The 27,154-nt window shown below is 40.8% G+C and overlaps 4 protein-coding genes across 6 annotated transcripts; 2 read left to right on the forward strand and 2 right to left on the reverse strand.

Moving 5' to 3' along the window:
• Nucleotides 1-1,917: 1,917 nt before the first annotated feature.
• fuca2 (alpha-L-fucosidase 2) lies at nucleotides 1,918-6,023 on the reverse strand. Its single transcript, XM_026308148.2, has 7 exons — nucleotides 5,666-6,023; nucleotides 4,988-5,175; nucleotides 4,487-4,826; nucleotides 4,199-4,409; nucleotides 3,885-4,075; nucleotides 3,258-3,366; nucleotides 1,918-2,555 (listed from the first exon to the last, which is right to left on the reverse strand). Exons 1-7 carry the CDS (start codon nucleotides 5,851-5,853, stop codon nucleotides 2,418-2,420), a joined length of 1,365 nt encoding a protein of 454 aa, XP_026163933.1. The 5' UTR covers nucleotides 5,854-6,023; the 3' UTR covers nucleotides 1,918-2,417.
• Nucleotides 6,024-6,126: 103 nt separating this feature from the next.
• LOC113131145 (putative deoxyribonuclease TATDN3) lies at nucleotides 6,127-9,784 on the forward strand. 2 transcript variants are annotated; one of them, XM_026308149.1, is made up of 10 exons: nucleotides 6,127-6,252; nucleotides 6,341-6,373; nucleotides 6,464-6,537; nucleotides 6,611-6,695; nucleotides 7,407-7,469; nucleotides 7,570-7,679; nucleotides 7,939-7,994; nucleotides 8,085-8,197; nucleotides 9,142-9,222; nucleotides 9,491-9,784. In XM_026308149.1, exons 1-10 carry the CDS (start codon nucleotides 6,199-6,201, stop codon nucleotides 9,632-9,634), a joined length of 813 nt encoding a protein of 270 aa, XP_026163934.1. In that variant the 5' UTR covers nucleotides 6,127-6,198; the 3' UTR covers nucleotides 9,635-9,784. The 2 variants fall into 2 exon arrangements, with proteins under 2 accessions (XP_026163934.1, XP_026163935.1); XM_026308150.1 differs by having other exon boundaries at nucleotides 9,145-9,222.
• Nucleotides 9,785-10,897: 1,113 nt separating this feature from the next.
• On the forward strand, nucleotides 10,898-23,496 carry coq8ab (coenzyme Q8A, genome duplicate b). Its single transcript, XM_026305656.2, has 15 exons — nucleotides 10,898-11,144; nucleotides 11,782-11,935; nucleotides 12,929-13,234; nucleotides 13,364-13,430; nucleotides 14,727-14,801; nucleotides 17,273-17,398; nucleotides 18,122-18,207; nucleotides 18,291-18,431; nucleotides 18,520-18,601; nucleotides 18,756-18,849; nucleotides 19,944-20,085; nucleotides 20,291-20,398; nucleotides 20,492-20,557; nucleotides 20,925-21,011; nucleotides 21,912-23,496. The coding sequence occupies exons 1-15, from the start codon at nucleotides 11,101-11,103 to the stop codon at nucleotides 22,203-22,205; spliced, it is 1,872 nt and encodes a 623-aa protein (XP_026161441.1). The 5' UTR covers nucleotides 10,898-11,100; the 3' UTR covers nucleotides 22,206-23,496.
• LOC113129637 (zinc transporter 2-like) lies at nucleotides 23,108-26,704 on the reverse strand. 2 transcript variants are annotated; one of them, XM_026305661.2, is made up of 8 exons: nucleotides 26,563-26,704; nucleotides 26,284-26,486; nucleotides 25,600-25,746; nucleotides 24,869-25,022; nucleotides 24,550-24,772; nucleotides 24,178-24,283; nucleotides 23,961-24,095; nucleotides 23,108-23,275 (listed from the first exon to the last, which is right to left on the reverse strand). In XM_026305661.2, exons 1-8 carry the CDS (start codon nucleotides 26,625-26,627, stop codon nucleotides 23,142-23,144), a joined length of 1,167 nt encoding a protein of 388 aa, XP_026161446.1. In that variant the 5' UTR covers nucleotides 26,628-26,704; the 3' UTR covers nucleotides 23,108-23,141. The 2 variants fall into 2 exon arrangements, with proteins under 2 accessions (XP_026161446.1, XP_026161445.1); XM_026305660.2 differs by having other exon boundaries at nucleotides 26,284-26,704.
• Nucleotides 26,705-27,154: the final 450 nt, after the last annotated feature.

Raw genomic sequence — 27,154 nt, forward strand, 5'->3', positions numbered from 1 at the left:
GATGAAGCTGAAGCTAACTAACTGCACTGCAGCTCAGATCCATTATGCTGTATTCACTATCTAGAGGAGCAGCACTAAAATGGCTGATAGTCAATGTGCAGTGAAGGTCAAGTCGCCCGACTATAAATATAATGGTCTGTCCCCTGGGATGTTCTATGCTGCTTGGCATTTCCACTATCTAAATCTACACTGCACCTCTGCTGACTTGCTCAAATCTGACACAAATTTGTGTGTGACTGAATGCCACAAATACACCTGGCTACTAGTGGGCCTCTAATGATATTCGTGCTAAAGCAGATGGGAGGGGAAAGACTCAGAGGGTACAACAAGGAGAGGGAGAGAGTGTGTGTGTGTTTATGAATGGAAGGAATGAGGCTTTCCTCCCTGCTGGCGGTCGGGGCTGTCAGAGATATTGCTTACAGAGGACACTGGACACTGTAGGTTGAACAAACAGCTGATGCAAACACCAGTAAATTCAGCAAAAACTCTACACCCCCAGCCGCCCCTGCAATTCTCCACTTCTCACCTGATGCACCATCAGTTCATTCAAAAAAAAAAAAAAAAGAAAGATTCAAGATTCAATTTTTGATTAACCATCATTTCATTTATCCATCTTGTTAAACCAACCTCTCCAACCAGGCATACTTACATGCCATTATCACAGCAGTACCTGAAAATAATCTGACATGATTGTGTGTTTCCATGGTAACCACGCCAACGTCCTTAACAGTTTCCCAGTTCCTGTCTACATATATAATTACTACCACATATTACAGCACCAAGACTGCAGAAGAGTGGAGAAAATGGCTTCAGCCATCTCGACAGTGTTACGGCTTATTCTTTTAGTGTGAAATGACTTTAAGGTACATGTACATGAAACCATACATTAGATCTTTCTTAGGTCATTTTCCCTGCATGCAAATACAAATATGGCATATTTATACAAAATCACCTGTGAATTCAATGTATGCATTACATTAGACTAGGAATAGGAGGAAAAGAGATTGTTAATCAATTAATCAATAAATGATTAATAGCAGCTGTTCTGCTCCACTTAAAGATAAATGCATTGTCACCAGCCCTTCTTATCATAGGTCAAAGCTTTAACATGGTATTGACATATTGACATTAGCTTTACCTCCCTGCTCAATTGCATTTGGCATGATTGAATAATAATAAATGTTGACTGAATAAATGTGGTTTGGCATTTAAAATCATCCACACTACACTAAACTACACCTCCAGGCTCTTTATGCTGTTGTCCGCACATCATTTGCATCCTGACACCTCTCTGTTGTTTTTGTTGTTGTTTAGGGGATCAGCTGTCATGTGCTGGGGATAGCCTGCTGAAGGGGGGAAATGCACGGACATGAGAACCCCTTGCAAACCCCCCATCTGCACGTCATGGAACATTTGCAGAACAGGGACCTCCCACCTTAAAGGCGTGCAACGGAGAGCAGACACAACAGTGAGAGCTGCGCTGCACCGGACTCACTATCTCAGGTGACAAATACAACTAACACCTATTGTGAACCGGCGGAGGGAGAGCCTTACAAAAACACAGTGTGACCGCAGTGCGAAGCAGCGGAGAGCAGAGCCTTACCAGTCACCAAGCAGCGTGCAGATATCTTCGTTACACCGGACATTTCTGATGCATAACACGGACCGTCGTTCTCCCTGGTCGTCTGTGTACAGCACGGTTGGAGAGATCTGTTTAGCGCCGTTACCGTGCGTGAAAATGTTCCGCACGGATGTGATGCTATTTACGATATGAACAACAGGCGGCGCTAGAGGGACTCATTCACCTGAAATAATCCGACCATGATCAGGGAAGCAGAAGTCATTCAGTGCAACCAAAGCTGATAAGGAAACCTGACTACACAATTTGACAAATATTAGATCATAAAACGACGTTTGAAAGGTTCATCATTTTTATTTAAAGGTTCCTTCACATATAAAAAACAAAGCCATCACACTCAGCATTGGTGCAAATTATATTAAAAAAAATGATACAACATGAACAAAATAATTACTAAAGTGCAGAAAATCTGTGGAACATGTTATAATGTTTCCATCATTCATTTAGATTATTGCACATGAGCTAAACAAGATTCTTTTTTAACCTTTTCTGGACTTCTAGAAACATCACAAGACCTTGATCAAAAAACTTACCCAGTACAAAAACAACAATCATGTCAAACTGTTTATGAGTAAGTCCCACTTTTAAAAACACCTTCATTGAAACAGTGCAAATCACAGACAATCCAGTGTATATATTTTCTTACCTCACCCATTTCAGGACAGATAAATCAGTCTTATTTCGTGTGTTGCACTCACTGATGTAAACATATTAACTTGTGAGTGCTTCTCTCAGACTGTTGCTCTGTCTGTTCTTCTTCAAGTGGTCTGGTTTCCCTTTAAGTGGCACCTGTCAGCTTCAGTGTCCAGGCCCATTGACATGGCATCTGGCTGAAGGACAGCTGGGGCAGTACAACCTCCAGTCCGCTGGGCTTCACAGGCTCCCACTTCAGAGAGCCATGACCAAGAAGCATCACCTTTTTTTTAATAACAAAAGCAACAGATGAGAAATGTTAACATGGCAGTCAACCTCATCTCCCAAAATATTGGTCATTTGATCAAGGTTAGACCAGTTCGCTGATATACTGAGTTTTTAATTAAACGCTGTCCAGTCTTTTCTCTCACCACTCACATGAGGGAGATTTCTCCCTGACCACAACTACAGTTCAACAGTCTGTAAAGCCACAGATGTTATTTATTCATCTCATCAGCTGTTGCTATTAGAGCTGAAACTACTTGTAAAGTACTTGTTCAACCATTTCAGAAATCAATTTAAACATTTAAAATAACAAATCAATACATAATTACTGCTAAATGGTAATTAAACACCTTTATAGTGCCAATATTGATGCTTCACTATTAATATATATATATATTTCCTCATTATTATTATTTTTTACATATACACATTGTTGATGAGAACCCATTTAATGTGTTCTGTGAACTATAGTAATAAAGACATGTACTGATTGGGCAATTTTGCAGGTGACAAACTTGGCAGTGCCCTCTGCTGGACAAACTACCTAATAGACACATTATTTCCAAATGACCTCCAGCATATCTTTGGCAGTTCTCCACTGGTATTTCTTGGCACTTAACAGCTGCTGTATATGCCAAAAGCAATAAATCTACAATAAGCCAATCACCCAGCAGATTTATCAGCCTTGTTCTGCTCTTACCTGAGTCTGTCCTTGTGTAACCACTGGCTCACCCAGAATCACAGAACCGTTATTAGGCCACTCCAGTAAAATGGCAAAGATGGCCTTTTCCTGCGGTCTGGAGGTGTACCTGTTGAAGAATCACAAACTTTTAAAACGGTGTAGTAAAATTATTATCTATATTATACATATATAGATATGTATAGTATTGTTGTTTATACTCTATGAGCATAAACAATATAATTAATATCTGATCTTGTAATATTTATGTTTTAAACACATTAAATGACTTGGTGACATCGTACTATCAACAAAACATATTTACCTGTGTCCTCATATTGACATCACTTATAATTCAGTATTTTATGTAATATTTACGTAAAGCATGAATTAAAGCAACTTAGCAAACTTAGCTTTTGGCAAATGTTTTGTACACTTAAAGTGCAGTTACACAAGATGTACTTGGAAGTTATAAAAAGTCCCAACTTGGTATTTTGTTCAATACACCGAGATGTTTGGAATTATATTTTCTTTGCTCCATTTCTTTCAAAAGAAATCTACAAGCTCATGGTGGAAACCTGTGTTTATTGTGATAAAATTCAAAGGATCCGAAGATCACTGTAAACCAAATTTAACAAAAAAACCCACCAGATATGTGGAGTGACGCTGTCATTCTGTGCCCGCCATGCTGTGGTGTTGTAGATGGCCTCTCCGTTGACCTTCAGCCACTGACCCATCTGCCTCAGACGCTCCTCAAAGATCGGAGCGATTCGTCCGTCATGTGTGGGGCCGACGTTCATTAGCAGGTTTCCCCCACAGGACACGGTCTCTACTAATGTCTGAAGCACACACACACACATCAGAGTTAAAGGTGAATGTCAACACATTGTTTGGGTTTCGATGGTGCAGTTTAACAGATTGTTTTGGCAATAAAACATTTAAAAGGTTAATGAGATTTTCACCGCTACAAGCTGCTCAATGGTGAGGTAGTCACTGAGTGGAGCGTTACGTCTGTAGCCCCAGGACTTTGTGTCGATGGTCATGCAGTTTTCCCATTTGTGTTTGAGCAGGTGTCCTGGCTGGTAGCGATCAGCACAGGTGTAAAATCCACCATGGGTGCAGATGGAGCCAGCCCCCCACCGATCATTTGTTACCACTGTGTCTCGCACTGGACTATGGAAGTAAAACAGATTTCCTTCAGTTCAGATTATGGAAAATGTATAAACACTGAATAATTTGCTAATTATTACCTGTCATTATAGAGCCAGGCTAAGAAGCCCGTGCTGTTCCAGTACTTGTCAGGTGCATCTCCATCTCCATCAGACCACAGCACCTCTGGTTTGTACTTAACAATCAGCTCATAAAGCTCAGGTAAAGTTTTACTGGTAGGAAAGAAGTTTGTAGTGAAGACACTGGCAGCGTCCTGTTCAAAGAGTGGATTAAACCACTCAAAGAGGGAGTGATACAACCCTAAACGCAGGTCGCTGTTCGCACGAAGGGCGCTGGCCATTTCCTCCACCAGGTCTCTTTTGGGTCCAACTTCCACTGCATTCCAGTTCCATGAGTTTTTTGAGCCCCACAGAGTGTAGCCTGAAATATATAGAAAATACGACAATAAGTTTTCTTCATGGCTGAAAAGATGCAGCATAAGAGTCCAAATATGCATGTAAATATGTATTTGTAACAATAAAGAAACTTCTCCCTAGAAAAGCAATAATGCTGAGAGACAGGATGTCAGACATGTACTCTACCTTCATGGTGTTTTGTAGTCAGAACGATGTACTTTGCTCCAGAGGAGGCAAAGATGTCTGTCCATTCTTTGGCATCAAAAAACTCAGCAGTGAACTGTGGAGCAAAGTCTTGGTACTTGAAGTCTGGAGGATAATTCCTCTGCATAAAGTCAACATATGGCTTTAGTTTTTGCTTCTGCCAGTACCACCTAGGACAGAAAAAGAATGCGAAACACGCAGAGACGAGATGCTTATTTACTGTATGTTATCATTTACTGTTGGTTTTTCTTGTTTTACAAACAGGATGAAACAAACCTGCCAACCTGCACCTGTGCTTCATGTACAAAGGTATTGACCTTTTGTTGTACACGGTAAAACTAGACATATTAATAACCTGAACATGTAGTAATACCTCATACAAAACCCTACATGGCCATGTTATAACAATCCTATAATCAGACTTGATTGATTATTGATTTGTGACTTTAAAATATGAATAAACAAACCTATAACCAGCTTTAGTAGCTCTTCTGCATCTTTCAATTATACCAGAAAGACCCAGAATAACAATTGTTAATGAATCTTGCAGTTTTCTAAGTATTTTCCTAAATGTTATAATTATTTTAGGGTGATTCAAACTTTGTCTAAACCCGAACACTTCCTTATATAGATTAAGTAGAAATGCGGAACAAAACTCACCAGAACCACTCGCTGCCGAAGCTCGGGACTGAGAAGACCCCCCAGTGTATGAAGATGCCCACCTTGGCCTGGTCGTACCATGGGGGCAGTGGTCTGGAGTCGATGGATTCCCAGGTCGGCTCATATTTGGTTCTGCTGGTTCCGATCAGCAGCATCGACAAAAGTAAAACAAGACTTAGACGGCCCATTGCAACACCAATCCCTTGACGTGACAAAAACGATCCGGTACGACGGGTTTGTTATGACATGACAACGTGACAGGGAAAATAAAAATCACATGACGAAGCGAAAAAACAGGGAAGAGGGCGAGAGTAAATGCAACGCGCCTTCGACAACTGCTGCTGATGCGACGGGGGACGTTCGATTTGTTCCACGTTAACTCACCATCCGGTTTCACCCAGTCAAATTGAAAGAACCCCTCTCTCCCGGGCAACGCTTTGACATAGATCTAGCGCCCCGACGTGAACGCATGCGCGGTGCGCTTTCTGTCAGGAAATGGGTAATGTTTTGATTTTGAACGCTCCGTCCTCCACATGCATGGCTTCGTGGACTGTCACTGTCATATCTCCGCCGGGGATTTTGACAAGGTCTTACAGCACTTTACAAAGACATAAGTGAAGGTTTTACATTTTAAATGTGTTGTGATAAATTAGATTTTCCTCTTGTTATTGTCAGGACATAGAGGAGGTGATTGAGAATTCAAAACAGGTGAGCCATCTTTTTTTAGATTCATTTTTAAGAATAAGTTAAATATAAAATAAAATAGTGTGTCAGATCATTTTATTTAATTTTTCCAAGGCTGGACTGTTGGCATTAATAGCCGTGGCAGAGCATGCTGGGGAATTTGACAAGATTATTGCGTTGTCACAGAGGTAACGTTAACCACAGTATAATTGTACTATTAGTCAGTTTCATGTGTGTAGTGATGGTTTCGCCTTTTCATAGGTTCCCAGGTTTTATTTTCCCCTGCTTAGGAGTCCACCCTGTTCAAGAAGTTTCCCCGGAGCATCAGAGATCGGCTTCTCCTCAGGTAGGATCGTCAAATTACAAAAAACAAACATTTTATTCTCACTTATCTGTTACAGACAGCTTTTGTTTGATTTGATCCAGGTCCTACCAGTGCTGGGCTTTATTGATTGTGTTAAAGTTGTGTTTGCATATTGTTTCCAATGTTGTGATTAGAATGGTTTTACTATTTTTACTCATCTGTCTTAAAGAGTGATCACTGCTCTCATGCTCTGTATGAGGTTTCTTTCTTGAAACATCATATGTTGACCAGCTTGTAAAGCTCTTTTAGACAAATTTCTCATTAGTGCGGTGTAATCTTGTATAAATAAAATACACTCACGTTGAATGGAATTTTGTGGTACTTCCAATTTTGAAAACACTCGTCTTCAGAAACATTTGATCTGATTAATCCATCCATCCGGCTGTTCTCTACATTCCAATTTAAGATCACTGTGGGCTGTGTGATGAATCTGGACTAGCCAGAGAAAACCCACACAGAAAGAACATGCAGGTTCCACACAGAAACACTGAACCTTCTTTCTGTGAGGCAGCACTGCTAACCAACTGTGCTGCCAGCATTATTCCTCATGATCCATAAACTGTCTTAAAACACTTAGAGACCAAAGTAGTATCAGTACTTTAAAAAGAACACTACAATTGATTGGATTATACAGTATATGGTTTTTGCACTCACTATGTTACAGTATAGAAATAAAATATTTCTTGTATGCAGGATCTGGATGCTGCTCAGCCCATCATAGAGAAATACAAAGACCACCTTGTGGGAATTGGAGAGGTAAAGAGTCAGTATTTCTAATGACTGTGTTAGCATTTTACCGTGCTGACTTTGTTAGTTTTCATGTTATATTCAGACCTATTTCTCATTGATGTTGTAGGTTGGTTTGGATTTTACACCAAGATATGTCAGCAGTGAGACTGATAAAGAGAACCAAAGGCAGGTCCTCATTCGACAAGCACAGATAGCAAAGGAACTGGATCTCCCTCTGTGAGCATTTCATTTTCTGTTTTAAAATTAATGTTGTTCAATACACCACAGAAAAAAGGGAGATTAACTGGAAGATGTACATTATATAAATACACGAGTTCATGTTTCTCACTGTAATAAAATATTCTCCTGCATTTCCACTTTTATAACCACTATCATAAAATCTTCTGAAGACATTCAGGGAGCTCAGTCTTCTCCAGTTTACCCCTTAGCCAACAGGCTTTAATAATATGGGTGTTTTTGTGTCTTATGTTTGTAGAAATGTTCATTCACGCTCTGCAGGAAGGCCCACCATCCAGCTCCTGAAAGACCAAGGTAAACAGCTTAGTTCAGATTCTTAGTTTTAGAAGAAGAATCGCTTGAATATATGAGAAATAAGCTGTAGCTCCCCTGAAATGTCACTAGGTGTCGAAAAAGCCCTGCTTCATGCATTTGATGGGAAACCATCTGTTGCCATGGAGGGAGTGAAAGCTGGATATTTCTTTTCTATCCCACCATCCATAATACGGAGTGAACAGGTAAAGCAGAGCACCTGATCTTGGCATTTTTACACTGTATCATAACGTTATCAATCCTCTTCAGAAAAAATACATATTCTTAGAATTATCCAAAATACATTCCTTTTTATATAAAATGACCACATGTATACAAATCAATGGCATGAAATGTACCTAAAAATGACAGAAATCACCATTGGGGGAAATGTTTTAATATGTACCTTAAATTTTTATTTGGCTCATGTCACAACCTATAACACATAGCGGCAGGTTTTATAACCTATACAGCCACCAGAGGGCAATTGACTTGGATTCACTTCTCCGGATCTGTCAAGTTGCCTTCTTTATATGTAGTCTAAGACATATTTATTTGTCATTCATACACCTTGGTGGGAGTGTATTAGCTATTACACCTAGCTGAACCTACTACAATCTAATACAACAGTCCTGAAATATATCCTCATATATATATAATATATCGTCTTTTCTTGAAGGTGTACATTTTCGGTTTTTGTTATTTAAAATTTCTGTTATTTTGTCCACCCCACACATGTTGAGGCAAGGCGACATAAAATGAACACTTCTCTGTATGATGCAGTGCAGTTTAATAGCAGCACAAACTACAACTTCCAATATGATCATTCAATTGAATCAATAGCTCTCTAAAAACAACTCGCGCTCAACTTTATTTTCTTCATGAAGGAGGATCTAATGCAGGACTGTTGGATTATGCTGCATTAGATTTTGTTTGTTCTTAGTCAGGTCATTAGGTAGACAATTGATTTTATTGACATTGTTACAAATTGAATATCTATGTCCTTTGTATGCGATCATTTACAGTTTGCGTAACTGTTGTAGAGTCTTCAGACGTGCTGGCATGTTTACCTCATGTTTACTGGTTGCCATTATCACGCTGAATGGTAATAATTAATTAATGATGGTTTCTTGGTATATTTCTTACCAAGAAGCAGAAACTTGTGAAACAGTTGCCGTTGGAAAACATCTGTCTGGAAACCGATTCACCTGCTCTGGGTCCAGAAAAGCAGGTAAAGTATTTTTTTCTTCACAGAATAAAATCCAAACCCACAGTATTTTCCACTACTTGGTGTGTTACACGTGATACTTTTCCTATTTTCTTTGACTCCATAATTTACATTGTGACCTACATATTCCTTTGTTTTTCTTTTCAATGCATATATGCTACACATACAACTAAGACCTACTGTTATAGTTCTCAGATTTCTGTCCTGAAATCCTTTCAGTCGTGTTAATCCACTCATGCCTTATCCTTCTCCTATTGTGTCCTGAATGCAGGTGCGAAATGAGCCCAGAAACATCTCTATCTCTGCTGAGTACATCAGTAAAATCAAAGGAGTGTCTGTGGAAAAGGTGGTGGAGGTGACAACACAGAATGCTCTCAAACTCTTCCCTAAGTTAAAACTGGCCATCAGACTCTGACAAACCTCACACATGTATTTCATCACTCAAGAACATTAAATGCCTACATTATTGTGTTACCACTGTAATCTCTTTCACTTATTGACTTATCATCTGACTAAACCACAATGCCCTAAAAGTGTTCATAAATAAAAAAAGAGGGTTAAACAATGTGATCTATTCATGGTATTCTTACATAATTAAAAATAAGAACATCACTTAATACACATATTACATATCTTTCATTTGTCTGAAGCATCCAACACTTGGTAATGTAATAAGTACAGCAGCTTCCTAACATCAGTCACACTCACTGTAACTATGTGAATATTCAAGACATGCCACAACACAGCGCACCTATTGATCTAAGCAGTGATATCATTAACTTAGAAGTTTCCCTCATCACTTGTATACTTGTATTATATATTATATTGGCTTATAATTAAAAGGTGATTCATCATTCACTAATTATCAGCTGCTACACCCAGCTATAACAGCCCTGGGTCAGTCACAGTATTATGAGCTATTGTTGCCTTTTAAATGCTCCTTCCTCAGCTCCTACATTTGAGTTCTGAACTTGTGTTAAACCACTCATGAAACTGTCTACAGTAATAAAAACGCAACTCAGCAGTGTAAAGCAACAAAGCAGAAGTAAAAGCAGTGACTCATACACCCAATATATTTGTTTTCCACATTATTGTATACCTAACTCTAGTAATCCACCATTCCTACAATAAATCCTCCCTTCATAAAGGTAATAATGGTCAGTTTTTGTTGAAACTTGTTTTAGACAGGCCCTGCCTTTTAAAATAAAAAGCCATTTTTATACCAACATTTTATTAACATTCACAGAAAGACACAAGCACGTGTTGTACAACTGAAACTTACGTCCAAGATAAGAAGAAAAAAAAAATAAACGCAGGAAAAACTAGAAACATAGTCTAGTTAGTGATTTGTGTCTTATTTTCATGTCTTTACTATTTTAAAGTTTAATCTGAAACTTACATCTCGGGAACAAAGTCTTTCTCTTATTTTTAGCCAGGCATTTCACTTAATTTTAAAATAAATTATTTTCACTTTTATCGATGCGGTTGTGCTTAAAAAAAACAAACAAAAAACGGTAATTTGTCGTTTAGTGCGAATTATAATCAGAGCCATTATGTGCGGGAAGCTTGTGAACGCATCACGTGTTGGCTTCACGGACCGCCCTGAGTGGACACGTCAGCAGAGTGCCCGCCACATTGAGCGGTGATTGACAGTCCGTCCGACCAGTGCGGAGCTTTGTTGATACTCGGACGCAGCGGCCGAACTTTGCCTCATTGGCCCGTGTTTGTTAAACTTCCCCCGGGGGCACCTCGGGGAGAAGTTGCGTGTCCTTCAGCTCGTCGCCCGCCTGCTCCCGCGCCGGAGCTGAGGTGTTTACAAGAGTTAGCGTGAAGTCAAATCAAGGTGAACGGCGGGTGCTGCAGCTGCACAATGCTCGCTGCATGCTCTCGGAGCTGAGAGGACTTCTGCGGTGGAGTGTCTGCTGGTGGGTACAACTTGGATTTCCTGCTTTCTCAAATCAGCCGTAAAGTCTTTGAACTCACTGCTTTTTTTTGCTACATGTTTGTTTTAAAATTTACCAGCGTGCACGTTTTCCCTTGAAGCTTGCAAAATCAAAAGACTAGATTCGGTTGTTTTGCCCAATAGGCGTGCTATGGTAACATGGTTCTTAATCCCACACACATGGGAACATCTGCTCAGTTTATTAGGCACAGCGAACAGAAACGAATGCACCATAATGCAGCGCTCATGCACTTATTTCCATGTTTGTGTTCAGTTTTGAAACTTAATGATTGAACTGTGTGGTCACTGTGTGGAGCCTGTAGACTGTGCTGCTGTGGACACAATCATAGAAACTCCTGTCAGCACAACACAGTGCAATTTAAAATGATCACACAGTTCACCATCACCTCTAAAGCTGTTTTAACCAAAAACAACTGTTATCACATCATGAGTGGAGACTTTAGTGCAGGCCTCTTGTGGTTTTAGATGGGCGTGCCTAATAAACTGGCAACTGAGTGTTAACTGATGGTCAATAGCACCAATCAGCTCCTCCTACACTCATCAATCACACCTCATGTCCTAAACACAAACTGTAGCAGAGGCCTGTTGTTCCTGTGCAGGTCTGAACGGGACGGCACCATGACTGGGGACGCTGTGGTCTGGAGGGGTCTGATCTGGATGAAGCAGGCGGCCAGCAGGGCTCAACCAGGAGGCCTCCCCGGTGCCGGGAACCAGGGGCTGGTAAACTTCCATCACGCCGTGGGATCAGCAACGGTGAGCATGTCAGCCGTGGTTTGTCCATCATGGTGCTCTGCTGCAGAAAGAGATAGAGTTTCACAAACAACCCAGATGCCTCCTCTGTCTGTTTCTGCCATATTTATTTCCAAAACACTTAAACCACTGCCACTAAACCTTTTGGGTCTTTGAGTCCTTCAAAAGAAGCGTTTTCTAACTTGTGACCTGCTGTCACAGCATCCATTTGTCGTCCATCTGGTGATTTTTCCCTTTAAAGCTTTCTGAAATGTCTTATTTATTTGTTACAGGCTCTAGGACCCTAGTCAGTTTTCTCTTTTCCATATGTCGTCTTGTGACCCCCCGCTAAGGCAACTCCTCTGACCACTGATTTGCATAAACACATGACACATATGGCAGCTTCATTATTCCCCCAGACACCCAGAACCCTTGAGCTGAAAATATTAGTCAGTTTAATGATGAGTCAATCAGCTGTTTAATCAGCAGCAATTTTGATAATTAAGTCCTTGTTTAAGTCATTTTTCAAACACGAATGCACAAAATTAACTGGTTCCAGCTCCTCATGTGGGAATATTGGCAGATTTTAATTGGATATATTGTGAATACCTACAGATGTGTACCACACAAGATGAAATAATTAGGCTAATAAAAGCACATATTGACATGTGTCCTGCAAACTGTATTAACATTATAAGGAAAAAATGAATCATTACACTTTTCTCAGTAAGAAACGTTTTGGGAGTTTGTGCAGCCAAATGAAGGACAAATAGAAGTTTTAACGCTTGTTTTGAACTATTTGCTATTTAACTGTTCTACGCACTAATAGCAGCCTTCACACTCACATACACACACGCACTCACACACACACGGCCTTGGAGTAAATATGGGGGCATTTGTGACCCAGGACAGACTTGTTGCCCCAGGGCAACACATTTGACCTGGCTTGTGATCCAGCCTTGAGTGTTAACTGCAAACCTTAATGAATACTCAACTGAATCATGTTCTGTCATCCAGGAGACGTTCATCAAACAGGAGGTCTGTGTCCACGGAGCCACAGCAGCACAGTTTCGTAGATATTCCACTATGGGAGCTTGTTCCAGCACCCGTTTCATTGGAAGTGTGAATGGCAGCCAGGGGACCTGCAGTGGAGCCCCCGGTGCTGGGCGGCTGAGATACCGCAGGGACTGGACAAGTCAGCTGTTCTGTGGACATACGAGGTTATTTAACCAGGACAACACCACGGTGGGGCGGCTGACATCAGCGGACATCGACAAAGCAGAAAACAGCAGGAAAACAGACATCAAGCAATATAAGCAAGTGGTATCGAGTCTTTGTTTTTTATCAGAATTTGATCAGTTTACTTGTTTTGGCTGCTGTGGTTTTTGCTTCTGTGTCTGCAGGAGCGTTTTGATTGTGTCTTGTCATTCAAGTTTAGTTCTGTTGTTTCAGCTCAGTGAAAAGGCCAGAGAGAGGAAGGTGCCTGTCACACGGATAGGAAGGCTGGTGAATTTTGGAGGTAGGTGTGTCTACTGGTATATTGGTATATCACATTACACCAGCTGAAAAAAGTGAGGCAAAGGTTGTCATGGTTCAGTTTCAGAATCCCCAGACCCCAATCTGCAGAATGTAAATATTTCACACTGCAGCCAGTGTTCCCTTCAGTAAAGCGGCTGACAGGGGCAGGGCTGTAGCCAGGTGCCGTAAAGCTGTGCTCATGTGTGAATCAGAAAGAAGATTATTTATAAATTATTTATTTATTTATTTGTTTTAGCTTTTTTCACTAAATTCTAAAGTATCCTGAGAAATATTCTTACCATTTTTTTGTGGTGAGAATATTTGGCAAGGATTATATCTCACCAAAATTATTGTGTGTGTCCTTGAGGTCTCACATACTTTCCATCCTCATAAAACATTTTGAAAGCTGCATTGTTTATATTCATGTTTATTTGTTCACAGTTGTCTGTTTTATTGTAGTGTGTTAAGATCGGTGGAAAATTGTTAGCATCACACAAGTGTACATCCATACGTTAATAAACTAACTAGAATCTAGAATCTGCAACAATTTTTATTTCCTGTATTTTTTTTTAAGCAAAAATGCAGAAAAGTAATAGGTTGGTGATTATTTTTTGTTTTTCTGTGATTTTGTAGGCTAAACAAATAGCTGAAAAAACAGGTTGAAGCTATGTTTTTGAACTAACTCATCTGGATTGTTGTACCTAAAAAATTGAAATTACAGTCAATATGAATTTGCAGTTGCAGACAACATCAACAGCAGCATTTTCAATCACCACAGCACAGTGTATGTAATTTGATCACACAGCCCTTTAACACATACATAGTTTTTATTCTCTTTTAGCTAACGTTACAGGGAAAGTTGTTTGTTTTTCCTTCATCCCTGCACAGTGTGTTGGGTTAAGCTGACGAGGTTTTCCAGCTCTGGGGTCAGACTGGGGGCGGTGCCGACTCTTTCCCGGCACTAGAATTACAGAGTATCTGTAGCTGACAAAATGTTTGAGAGACATACGAGTCCTGTCTGAAAATCCAGCTAAAATAAAATATGTTGTTAACCATCAGATTGGTTCTCATCAAAGGGCAGCACACGTCCAGCAGTATCAGTTATTTCACTTTTTCTTGCCCCCTGAACTTTTAAGGACTTGTTTTGAGAAATTAGACCCACATCTGGTTGGTGATTGCTGTTATCACCTCCTGTGTTGTTGTGGCTGTTATCAGATGCAGAGTAGGGCATCAGGAAGGTTACTGCTGTGGGTAATGAAAGAAACAATTCCCAGGTTGATGACGTTAACTCTTGCAGGTCTGGCTCTTGGACTCGGCATCGGGGCGGTCGCTGAAGTGGCCAAGAAGAGTTTCAAACGTCAACAACAAAGTGGTAAGAGGAGGGTTTTTATTTGATTTATTGGTTAAAGGTAATGATTAGGTTTGGATGGTATGACTGCCTATATATATATATATATATATATATATATATATATATATATATATATTATGCCTCACACATGGATCCTGGAATGCCTGGAGCTGTACAACATCAATAGGACCCTAAGAACCTTCATAAGGAACTCAATGGGACTGTGGAAAACAACCCTAGTAGCCAACCTCAAGCCAATAGCACAAGTCTCCATCAAGTGCGGCATCTACCAAGGAGATGCTCTGTCCCCGCTGCTGTTCTGCATAGGCCTGAACCCCCTCAGCCAGATCATCACTAAGACTGGCTTCGGATACCGACTGCGAAATGGGGCAACCATCAGCCACCTCCTGTACATGGATGACATCAAGCTGTATGCCAGGACTGAACGAGACATCGACTCACTGATCCATACCACCAGGATATACAGCAACGACATTGGAATGTCATTCGGACTGGACAAGTGTGGTCGAATGATAACAAAGAGAGGGAGAGTTGTCAGGACTGAAGGAGTTGAACTCCCAGAAGGCAGCATAGCGGATGTTGAGGGCAGCTACAAGTACCTTGGAATCCCACAGGCAAATGGGAACCAGGAAGAAGCCGCAAGGAAAGCAGCCACAGCCAAATACCTACAGAGGGTAAGGCAAGTCCTAAGAAGTCAGCTAAATGGGAAGAACAAGGTCCAAGCCATCAACACCTACGCCCTGCCAGTCATCAGATACCCCGCTGGCATAATAAGCTGGCCAAAAGAGGACATAGAAGCCACTGATGTCAAGACAAGGAAGCTCCTCACAATGCATGGAGGACTTCACCCCAAATCCAGCATCCTGAGACTGTACGCTAAGAGGAAGGAAGGAGGCCGGGGACTGGTGAGTGTCAGAGCCACCATCCAAGATGAAGCGGCCAAGATCCATGAGTACATCAGGAAGATGGCCCCAAGCGATGGAATACTTAGTGAATATCTCAGGCAACAGAAGCCCGATGCAGAGGACGAAGAGCAAGAACCATCATGGCAGGACAAACCCCTGCACGGCATGTACCACCGACAGATACAAGAAGTGGCTGATATCGAAAAGTCCTACCGGTGGCTGGAAAAAGCTGGACTGAAAGACAGCACAGAGGCACTGATCGTAGCGGCACAAGAACAGGCCCTGAGCACAAGATCGATAGAGGCCGGGATCTACCACACCAGGCAGGACCCCAGGTGCAGGCTGTGCAAAGATGTCCCTGAGACAATCCAGCACATAACAGCAGGTTGTAAGATGCTAGCAGGCAGAGCGTACATGGAACGCCATAACCAAGTGGCCGGCATAGTGTACAGGAACATCTGTGCCGAGTATGGGCTGGAGGTCCCAAGGTCAAAATGGGACACACCTCCAAAGGTGAGGGAGAATGACCGAGCTAAGATCCTGTGGGACTTCCAGATACAGACCGACAAACAGGTGATGGCTAACCAACCGGACATAGTAGTGGTGGACAAACAACAGAAGAAAGCCGTAGTGTGGTAGATGTAGCAATCCCAAGTGACAGCAACATCAGAAAGAAGGAACATGAGAAGCTGGAGAAATACCAAGGGCTTAAAGAAGAGCTAGAAAAGATGTGGAAGGTGAAGGCAACAGTGGTCCCCGTGGTAATCGGCACCCTCGGGGCTGTGACCCCCAAACTGGGAGAGTGGCTCCAACAGATCCCAGGAACAACATCAGAGATCTCAGTCCAGAAGAGCGCAGTGCTAGGAACAGCTAAGATACTGCGAAGAACCCTCAAACTCCCAGGCCTCTGGTAGAGGACCCGAGATTGAGGAAGACACACCACCCATAGGGGTGAGACGGGAATTTTTTATATATATATATATATATATATATATATATATATATGTGTGTGTATATATATATATGTATATATATATATATATGTGTGTGTATATATATATATATGTGTATATATATATATGTGTGTGTGTATATATATATATATATATGTATATATATATATATATATATATATTTTTTTTTTTTTTTTTTTTTTGAAAACTGATGCCAACTTGTTCAATTAGAAGAAATAATGAGCTTGTTTGTTTCTGCTGTGAGATTTAAAACAGCTCAGTACTGTGCAGAATTAACATTTAACTTGACTGAATATTTAACTGCAGTATTTTTTTGATAACAAACAAAAACATGCTAAGCAGTGAGTATCAGAAAGTGTCTTAAAGTTCCTGTCAGCTGCTTTGGTTTAGTCTCTTCTTACTAAGCTTCAGGGGAAAAGGATTGCACATCTGCAATGTTGTGAAATTAGTCAGTCTGATAATCACCCACACATCTTACCCAACAGAGTTAGTAATGTGCCTGTGCCTGACGGTTTTTCGGCTTATTAACGTTTTCTGCTTTTGTGAAGATTTGGTGCTTACTAATGGTTGTTTTTATTTGATTTTTTTCTAGGTGCTAAGAAATCCATCCTGGATTCAAGTGCATTCCTGTCTGAAGCCAATGCTGAAAGGATTGTCCGAACACTGTGCAAAGTTCGAGGCGCAGCTCTAAAAATTGGTCAGGTGCTCAGTATTCAAGGTGAGTTGTCAGCTCACATTAAACACAAGGAAGTCATCTTCAGTGACTCAGGGCAGACTGACAGTGCACAGCACAGGGCCGTTAGGACCTCACACACACACAGGCACACTGACAGGGCATGTTATGGACGATAATCCTGCATGTATCAGCAAATAAAGGCTCAGGTTTCATCACAGACCAAACACTGACAGTAAACCCGTGCCTCAGGTTCCCAACCGCCCTTCATCCTGTTTCTGATTCAGTCTCATTGGCAAACAGGCAAAATCCCTTTACCAACTGGGAAATGTCATCACCGAAAATAAACCTCAGGCCAGCTGATCACAATAAGAGCCATTGTAGCTGAGCTATTGTCGGCCTGAACTGACACTGTTGACTTTAAACAGCTCACTTACAGTAGTGTTTTGAAGGTGTTTTTAAAATCCTCAGTCCTTTTCTGTCTGATCTGGGTCAAAAATGAATTATCCAATCACTGCTCAGTAAAACAATCTTCAGTCAGTATCATACATTTTATTTCCTGATTCAGAAGAAGATAGTTCAGTCTTGATGGTGTCATCAGCAGTTTCACTTTTAGTTCCTCCTGTTGTTATGACTTATACATACATACTTATATATATACTTTTGTAGTGTTGCTGTGTATAATGTGTATTATTATACATAGTATGTCACTGTGCAAAATTAGCAAATAGACAATGAATGCACTCTTCTCTTCTTCCTGTGTGCCAGACGAAGCTTTTATCAACCCTCAGTTGGCTAAAATCTTCGAGCGTGTTCGACAGAGTGCGGATTTCATGCCCACCAAACAGATGATGGTAAAGTATGGAGAGCTGTAGTGAACAGCATAAACTCAGTTTAACCAGGTTCATAGATAAGACTGTTTCTAACGTCCCTGCAGAAAGTCATTAGCAGTGACCTGGGTCCCAACTGGAGGGAGGAGCTGGCGTATTTTGAGGAGAAGCCGTTTGCAGCTGCATCTATCGGTCAGGTGCATTTAGCGAGGCTGAAGGACGGCAGAGAAGTAGCCATGAAGATCCAGGTGAGAGGAGTGTTTGCACAGAGATAAAACACTGACGCAAACCGTGAGAAATGCAGCAAATTTTGAAAGATCTAATATTTTCTTTCAGTACCCGGGAGTTGCAAAGAGTATCAACAGTGACGTGAATAATATCATGACTGCTCTGAGTTTAAGCAACGCACTGCCTGAAGGTAACATTGTTTGAGTTTTTTTTTTTTTTTTTAATCATTTATATGATAACAGCTGCCATTGTCTAATGTCTGTATCCACTACTGTCAATATACTAACCCTTAGCAGCATGAATGACATGATTCTCAGCTTTTCAACATTTGCTTCCTTTTACAGGCCTGTTTCCTGAACACCTTATTGAGGTCATGAGTCGTGAGCTGGCGCTGGAGTGTGATTACATAAGAGAGGCGAAATGTGCCAAAAAATTCCAGTGAGTTGTCGTGAGATGTTCTTACTCCACAGACACTTTAGGATTCATTTTACATGTATTTGCACTATGCTGAGCCGAACTTTCTAACAGTGGGTCCCAACTGGTTTTGCTGCTCACTGGATAACTAGTGTTGCTGATATGTTGTGAATGACTTAGGTCAATGAGCGGCTTGTGTAAATGTACAATTAGCATCACATCAATTTCTAATCCTGTTAACACAGTGTGAAACATATCCAAGTCTCTTTTTAAATACGTCCCAGTTTCTGTTTTTTGGTTAGTGAAGTTTAAAGTGAAAAAAGTGAAAGTGACTTGTGTAGCCAAGTATTTTGACCCATACTCTGAATTTGTGCTTCTGCATTTAACCCATCCCAAAGTGCACACACACAGCAGTGAACACACACACACCATGAACACACACCCGGAGCAGTGGGCAGGGGTCTCACCTCAGTCGTGGTATTGAAGGTGGACAGTGTAGTTGATATAATCAATTAAATTACTCCCAGGGGTACAAATACTCCTGGTTGGGAGTCACTGCTGTTACTGTCAGGTTTGGGTTTTGTGTCTGAAGTAGAATAGTTAACTGGAAGATGCATTTTGTTTTTGTATTCATCTTTGGTGCAAACTAAGCAGGTTTTGCTGTGTTTTTGTGCCACGCTTCACAGAATTCACTTGTGAACAAAACAGAGCAGGTGTAGATTTTGTGCTGATGAACTGTTTGTTTTTGTAGGTGCCACTATTTTTGTAGTCATGGTGGCAATGGCTGCTCATGTTTACTACAAAGTATTTGTTCTGTGTACTTCAGGTCACTGCCTGCAGTTGGTCTAAGCATCACACATCAGATTTGTTCACTCCACTCTGTCCTTGTTCCCTTTGAAATAAGAATTATTTTAAAAAAGAGATACATACAAAAAAAATTACTCTTAAATCAGGACCAGAAAATCATACAACCCAAATTTTGAATGATCAACGGAAATTTAAAGTTAACATCGGACACTGTATGTTGTTCTGGGTATCAGGATAAGCCTCTGCTGATGTTTTATTAGTTTTTGGAGTCAGGGTACAGGTAACCTTAAACTTTTTTGTTTGTGTTACAGAGAGCTGCTGAAGGATCACCCGTTTTTCAATGTGCCTGAAGTGATCGATGAGCTGAGCAGCCAGCACGTCCTCACTGCAACGCTGGTGCCCGGTTTCCCTCTGGACAAGGGCACTCACCTCTCTCAGGAACTCAGGAATGAGGTATGTCCACAGATCCTAAGGTCACCCAGAACTCTACACTGCTTACAATACAATTTACACCTTAATACTGCCAAGTGCCGGAGTTAATGCGCCAGATTCCTCAGAGACAAGTTACATACTTTCACTCATCGTGTTTCTCACTCATCGTGTTTCACACTCATGTTTGAATGTGTGGCTAAATCAGTTCTTTTTTGTATTCTACTAGATTTGTGAGCAAATCTTGATTTTATGCCTGAGGGAGCTTTTTGAGTTCAGATACATGCAGACTGATCCAAACTGGTCCAACTTCTTTTTTGATCCACAATCTCACAAGGTTTGTTTTTCTCAGTCACTTCATAAACACACCACAGTGTCCACATTTCCCCTTTTCACTGAGGTGCACTGTCCTTTCGGTTCACATCTGTAGGTTGCACTGTTGGATTTTGGAGCAACACGAGGATTTGATAAGAGCTTCACTGATGCGTACATAGAGGTAAAGTGCTTGGGATGAGGATGTAAAACCATGTTATTACAAAAAGTTATTTTTTTAAAGTGGAATATTTTTGTGTATAGTAATAAGATGTAAAGTAAGAACAAAATGAGAAACTTTTATTGTTATAACAAGAATCTGAGAACACACATTTGGGAGTGATGTTCTGTGTAGGAAAACTTTTGTGACATGAAATTCATGAGGCAGCGTTTGCAGAAATGTTGCAGGAAAACAGAACTGGACCCGACTGGCTGTTACAGAATTAAAATGACAATGATAATGTGCCTTATTTAATTCAGACAAGCATTTAATCAGATTAGCACATTAACACTTTTCTTTAACTTGCAAGCTTGTGTGTTTGTCTCATAAGATAATTAAGGCAGCTGCAGATCAGGACAGAGAAAACGTTCTGCAAAGATCCAGAGAAATGAAGTTTCTCACAGGATATGAGTCAAAGGTAATAAACATTAAAGCATATGAATCAGTAGTGGACTGACTGATATGCTTCTAGTTGGTTTACTAACCCAAAATCACCTGCACCAAAGTGAAAACAAACAAACCTTCAGAAGAAATTTCACTTCTCTAAACCTATGTACAGCAGAGGGCTGAGAAGTGAAGGCGTTAATCTGCAAAATGTTCTGCTGTGATCAGTCTGAATGAAAAACCTGCAGACTCCTAATGAGCAGCTCCCCCTCCCAAAACTTAGAGTGCCTGATTACAAATCTATGTTGTGAACTGTTTGACTATTTAATCAAAAACCGTTCATCACATTAACAGTTCTTTACTGACCCCTGCTGGTGTCCTACAGTATAATTACTACCAAGTTATTTTGTTCTTTCCAAAAGCCTTTTAAAATGCTATGTAAGTGGGAAACATTGAATTGGCATTGTACAGATACGCACAGTTTTGTTCCCAGTGTAAACAGCTGAGGCTTTAATACAGAAAAGTGTCAGGGGGACTAACCAGTACTGTAGGTTATTGTTTTCTGTCCTCAAAAGTAAATTGTGTCCCATTCAAAAGGGGGCAGCTAAGGAGATAAGACTGAAAGTAATAAGTGCGTGGATTGTCTTTTCCAGATTCGTACTAGACATGAAGGCTTTGAATTTAAATGAGAGGAATAAATAGCTGCAAGGAGCATTTCTGTACCACTGGATTAATTTAGCAAGGTCATTATCAAATAATATCCTAAATTCTTAACCACAGGTTTGTGATATGAGGTCAGAGTCCCAAGATTCAGATCTGAAACTTTTTTTTTAAGCACACAACCATGAAAATAGCATGAATGTCCACCTGAAAATAAGTAACTGCACTCTTTGCTATAAAGCCTGTAGATTAACTCATCCTGTCTCGTATTAAGGCGATGGAGAACGCCCACGTGGATGCAGTGATGATCCTCGGGGAGGCCTTCTCCTCTGAGAAGCCCTTTGACTTTGGAGCTCAGAGCACCACCAAGCGCATCCACAGCCTCATCCCTGTGATGCTGAGGGAGCGACTGACGCCGCCCCCTGAGGAAACGTACTCCCTCCACAGAAAGATGGGTGGCTCCTTTCTCATCTGCTCCAAACTCAAAGCTAAGATACCCTGCAAGAACATGTTCCAGGAGACCTACAGCAACTACTGGAAAGATGGACGCCCCGAACCAAAACATTAGCAGTGTTCCAAAGACGCTCAACCAAGGAGTTCATGGCGTTGTTTGTGGTATGTTGAAAAACGCACACATTCTTAACTGTGAAGATACTTTTGGATAACCTGGAACAGATAATATCCAGATATTACTTAGTTTGTGTTGTTTGTTTGTTTTTTACCATTAAACTGATGTGAGTACATAAAAAAAAAAAATTTCATATCTCTGTGCTACATATTCCATTTCTCGTCTTGACCAGGACTTTGATCCAGACTATGCATCCAATATGTGTGTGAAGATGATTTGTACACCTTGTTTGAATGAGTATATTGTCCGTACTGTACAACCTAATAACTATGTGCCTTTATGGTTTGACCAGGACTGTCAGTTGAAATAAATTCCCACTGATGTTGCAAAAACAAAAGCAAAGATTTCAGGAAAAATCAGCTTCAACTGACCAAAAAATATTGAAGATTAGTCTAAAAAGTCTGGTAATTAAAAATCAAAACATCTTCAGAAACAAGCAATGATTAATGTGAAGGAGTTGCCTACAACATTTTCAACTGATTTAACAGAAAACGTGTAAATGAAAACATTGTTTACACTGGTTGTATTTTTACAAATACAAAACATTTATGACATTCACAAAAAATATTCACATTTGTTCAGCATCTGGGCTAATTGGGATAAAATTTGATATTCTGCTTAATCAATACCCTGGTCAAACTTGACCTCTGTAAGTGTGTTAATAAAGACTTTGTCCAAGGATCACAGCGCTAATATTTTGAAGACACAACATTGAACTCTAGCAAACAAAACATGAATGGGAAGTTGAGGTGAATGCTGCCACAAGGCCCTGAAAGTTCAAACCATCCAACTGTACCTTTAGCCAGTGAGACAGGAGAACTGGAAGCTGCAGGAGGCTGAGGAACCTCCTGCCTCATTTTTTGAAGACATCGGTATTCATGGTCTTCCTAGCATCCTGTCAGCAGGAATCCTGTATCTCTCCACTTGGACTGTGATGCTGGAGAACCCAAACTCAGAACGCAGGAGCTGTGTTGCCTTCATGAGGATGATCTGTGTATCAGCAGCTTTCTCTGAGGACACAGACATTATTCTCAGTAATCTTCAACATACAGTACGTCATCTGCACTGCAACCTTGGCCGCCGTGCACACCCCGTGTTCTGACCACCTGTGTTGCACCTGCATGTTCTCAACACTTGCCTCATTTTAGCCACAGCTGGATGGAAACACTTTGTGCTTTTTCCTGCAGAAGCCTGAGAGTGTAATGAAACTAGTAAACTCTTGATATTTTCATTGTTCCATGTTACTAGTACGTTTTGTTTTATTTAACTAGTCCCACTATGGTTGGAACCTCATTAGCACTGTACAGTGTCAGATAAAAGAATCCAAGATATTAAAATGTCTTAAATTAGGTAGTGTTGGAAGAAATAATAAATAAATAATCAGCCTCCTTACCCAAAGTATCAGTAAAATGCCCCGTTACACATTAGAATCCTCTATTCAAACTCCTTCTACTAGGAAATTCTGCACCAAAATGTATTTATAATGTACCAAATATTGTATTTCATAAGGTTATTTTATGTGATGCCTTAACCTTACATACAGTAGAATAAAAATAGAAATGACAAAAAGGTTAAGTACATGACAAATTGTCCTTCAGTAATGTATTCAAGGCAGAAAACACAACGGCTTCTTTATCATCTCTGACAGTGTATTTCCACAACCTTTTCAGAGATTAGCAGTGTTAACTGCTTTACCTGTGACAACATGAACCGAAATTAATGAGTGAGTCATGTTGAGGCTCCACATGTGCAAACTGTGAACAGCCACGACACCTTTGAGCGACAGCAGCAGCTCTTCCACAGTGCTGAAGTCTATTTCCTTAGGAGTGCCTGTAGAAAAACAAACACTGCTGCTTACACTAACTGTAGACTTTGAAAGATTGTCAACACTGGCATGGGCTTGTGTGTTTACCTTCCATCAGCATCCTGAAAACCTCCTTTGTGATTGGCACTGTTGTCCCAAGAACAAGGACTGAGAACAGGAAGGTGCATATTGGATCTGCAACTTTATATTCAGGCTGTGAAGAATACAGCACAACAGTCAAAAGCTGATGATCAAAAGACTTTGCTTGCAGCAAGTTTCATAAAATGACAATATTTATTTTCTCTGCCTCACCAATTTGTATCATAATTTATGCAAAGTGTTTGCTGCTTTCTCGAGATGCGGCTTGAAGCGCCTGACAAAGTAAATATTGTAATTGGAACTGGAGTTAAGATTGTCTGGCAAAAAATATGGTTTAGTTCAGGAGATGCCGACCCGTGTTATGTTTGTGTGAACACTGACCCAGAAGTGGATGATGGTGGCAGCCAGCAGGACCCCGACACTCTGCAGCAGATCTCCCACTACGTGGATGAAAGCCGCCTTCACGCTGGCATTGCCGTGTCCGTGTCCGTGTCCGTGGCCGTGTCCGTGCCGCTGACCCTCCCCCTCCCTCTGCAGCAGGCTGGAGGGAAACCCGTGGCTGTGGCTGTGTGAGGCACCAGACTGATGGAGGATCAGGACCATCCTAAATAAAACAGACTTTTTAAAGAGTGTCTGACCCCTGTAGACTGCACAGTAGAAGAAATAAAACTAACCCAGGAATTGAGCTGAGCCTACTCACAGGACGTTAGCCAGCACAGCACAGGCTGAGGTTATTAACATGATCTGACTGTCGATCTCGTAATCCCCATCCGTAATCCTCTGTATGGCTGATAGGACCAGCACTGCTGTCACAGCCCAGATAGACACAACTGACAGCAACATGCCCAGAATCTCTGTTTACAACAACAAATGTACAAAGTTGTTTATACAATGTAATAGTGCAAATAATAGTTTGTTTTCTAAATTTGCGATCAGATAAATTATGAACCAGGGCCAAGTAACCACCCACAACACAATGTCAAGAACAAGCCTTTGAACCCACTCATGTCTGAGCGTCTGGAGTTGTGATGTAACTACACTAACTAACCGGAGACAGAGAGCCTACCAACACACCTATCAGCTTTAAACATCGCTAATTAACATGTTGTAGCTTGTTTGTTTAATCCCTACACAAAGAGAAAAGTCAAAACTGAATGTCTGTGGATTAAACAGACAAGGCTTAACATTAACCACTAAGAGTGTGGCCTCCTTTCTACAGCTCTACAGCTCAGACCTTGTACTGTGTTCAGGGCCGTAGACTGGATGAGTCCAACAGAAAGGTCTAAATTGTGTTTTCAACTCCTTGCACTGTAATAAAGGTTACTAAATCCTCCAAATTCTCCAAATAGACAGAGGACATGACCCCAGTTCTCTCAGTAGTGGCTACAAAATCACTTGTCCAATACAGTTTTTAGGTTATTTTGATCTCACCTGCTCGATGCCATCCAAAGGTCATGGTGCGTGTTTGGGGCCTGGATGAAATCCACAGAGAGAAAATGCTGATGACGATGCTCCCAACATCAGTTAGAAGATGAGCTGCGTCTGTCATGATGGCCAGACTCTGAGCAGCGTATCCACCTGCAGAGGAGAGAAATCCTTGTGGACCACCAGTGGAAGAAGAAAGGTACATGTGTGACGACATTTATTACAGCAGACCTCTGGAAAATCACAGCAGGCTAGTTTCATTTCCCTTTGTCCTTTTCTCTCCCTCTGTGATTGTTGGACGTATTGTAAATCCATGTTCTTCACGTATGTTTACAATATATAATTGTTTCAATCTGATTGTCCAAACTCTAAATCTGTTACACTGATCCATTCTGCACACACAGCATCTATTGCTTATCCTAAATAGTTTTCCTTCCCGTTAAAGGCCTTTTGTGGGTGTTTTCCAGTACAGTAGTTTAATTATAGTCAAATATAACAACTCAGTACTAAGACATTATATGTTCCATATCCAGCTTTAAGCTGAGAGTGTGGCACTGCATTATAATCTAGTGTTCATTGTTTTTATTTCAAACTGGAACATCCTGAATTTAAAACATTTACTTAAGTAAATGTGACTTGCACTAATACGCTGTCTAGTTGCATAACATGACACAATTATTCGGATCTTACCAACCACCTCTCCGATCATGAACACTAGGCTGACAGTGCAGGCGATGAAAAGCTTCGTTCTGGCCAAACGCCTCAAGCTACTGTCCGTCCCGGAGGTCGCGTTTGTCTCCTGGCAGAGCTGCTCAGGCTCAGGTGGCCACAGACCATCCACGCTGGAACCACCATCACTGAACTCAGAGTATTTTTCCTCTGGAGAACTTGTCCTGAAAGACAGACCACGGGTTTTCCTGTGTAGATGTGCTGAGTTTGTGCATATTTGTGAAAAGAATATTGACATACCAGCTGACAGGATCCAAATGAGTCTCAATCAGAGGTTGTTTCTCTGAACCTGTTGATAACTCCATATGCACAAGCCAGGAACTCTACTCTGTACTAACTAGTTTTAAAGTGTAGCTCCGCACTTTTCCACCTGCTCTTTAACATGTGTTATCTGTCAGGGGTGGAGCACAACAGGAGCCAATGACAGATTACTGAGCTCACTGGTGCTGATCACTCACATCCACTGTTAACAATTACAAGACAATTTCTTGACATTTCCATTTTAACTCAAGTTTATTTGATCCAAAAAAGTTTGTAAACATGTAAAACACCCAGGAATGTTCACAAAACCATACAAATTTTGCTTTTTAATATATGATTGAAAAGTTCTTATTTAAAGAAAAAAAAATCCATTGTAATGCCACTAAAATGTAGTAAGGCACTTTTGAAGTTTGTCATGTATATCTTCTGTTATGCATAAGTACACAAAACTGACTTTTAAACACATCTCTGGGTTTGTTTACACTATATAAATACACTTCCTGGCTGATGTGCCTCCTGATGTCCAAGAAAAACAGATCAAATGCTATAAAATGATGCACAAATATCTTTA

This window comes from Mastacembelus armatus, chromosome 22, assembly GCF_900324485.2.
Source record: "Mastacembelus armatus chromosome 22, fMasArm1.2, whole genome shotgun sequence".
In the NCBI taxonomy this organism is placed as follows: Eukaryota; Metazoa; Chordata; class Actinopteri; order Synbranchiformes; family Mastacembelidae; genus Mastacembelus; species Mastacembelus armatus.

Excerpts from the sequence above, each read along its gene's own strand:
- fuca2 (XM_026308148.2), bottom strand. The coding sequence starts at position 5,853 with ATGGGCCGTCTAAGTCTTGTTTTACTTTTGTCGATGCTGCTGATCGGA. Across the intron at positions 5,176-5,665 it reads TTCGGCAGCGAGTGGTTCTG|GTGGTACTGGCAGAAGCAAA; the intron begins GTGAGTTTTGTT and ends TTTCTGTCCTAG. Across the intron at positions 2,556-3,257 it reads TTACACAAGGACAGACTCAG|GTGATGCTTCTTGGTCATGG; the intron begins GTAAGAGCAGAA and ends ATTAAAAAAAAG.
- LOC113131145 (XM_026308149.1), top strand. The coding sequence starts at position 6,199 with ATGCATGGCTTCGTGGACTGTCACTGTCATATCTCCGCCGGGGATTTT. Across the intron at positions 7,470-7,569 it reads ACCTTGTGGGAATTGGAGAG|GTTGGTTTGGATTTTACACC; the intron begins GTAAAGAGTCAG and ends TTGATGTTGTAG. Across the intron at positions 8,198-9,141 it reads CCATAATACGGAGTGAACAG|AAGCAGAAACTTGTGAAACA; the intron begins GTAAAGCAGAGC and ends TTTCTTACCAAG.
- coq8ab (XM_026305656.2), top strand. The coding sequence starts at position 11,101 with ATGCTCTCGGAGCTGAGAGGACTTCTGCGGTGGAGTGTCTGCTG. Across the intron at positions 18,602-18,755 it reads AAGCAACGCACTGCCTGAAG|GCCTGTTTCCTGAACACCTT; the intron begins GTAACATTGTTT and ends TTCCTTTTACAG. Across the intron at positions 20,086-20,290 it reads CTCAGGAACTCAGGAATGAG|ATTTGTGAGCAAATCTTGAT; the intron begins GTATGTCCACAG and ends GTATTCTACTAG.
- LOC113129637 (XM_026305660.2), bottom strand. The coding sequence starts at position 26,560 with ATGTCAATATTCTTTTCACAAATATGCACAAACTCAGCACATCTACAC. Across the intron at positions 24,284-24,549 it reads CCACCATCATCCACTTCTGG|CCTGAATATAAAGTTGCAGA; the intron begins GTCAGTGTTCAC and ends TATTCTTCACAG. Across the intron at positions 24,096-24,177 it reads TTTCAGGATGCTGATGGAAG|GCACTCCTAAGGAAATAGAC; the intron begins GTAAACACACAA and ends GTTTTTCTACAG.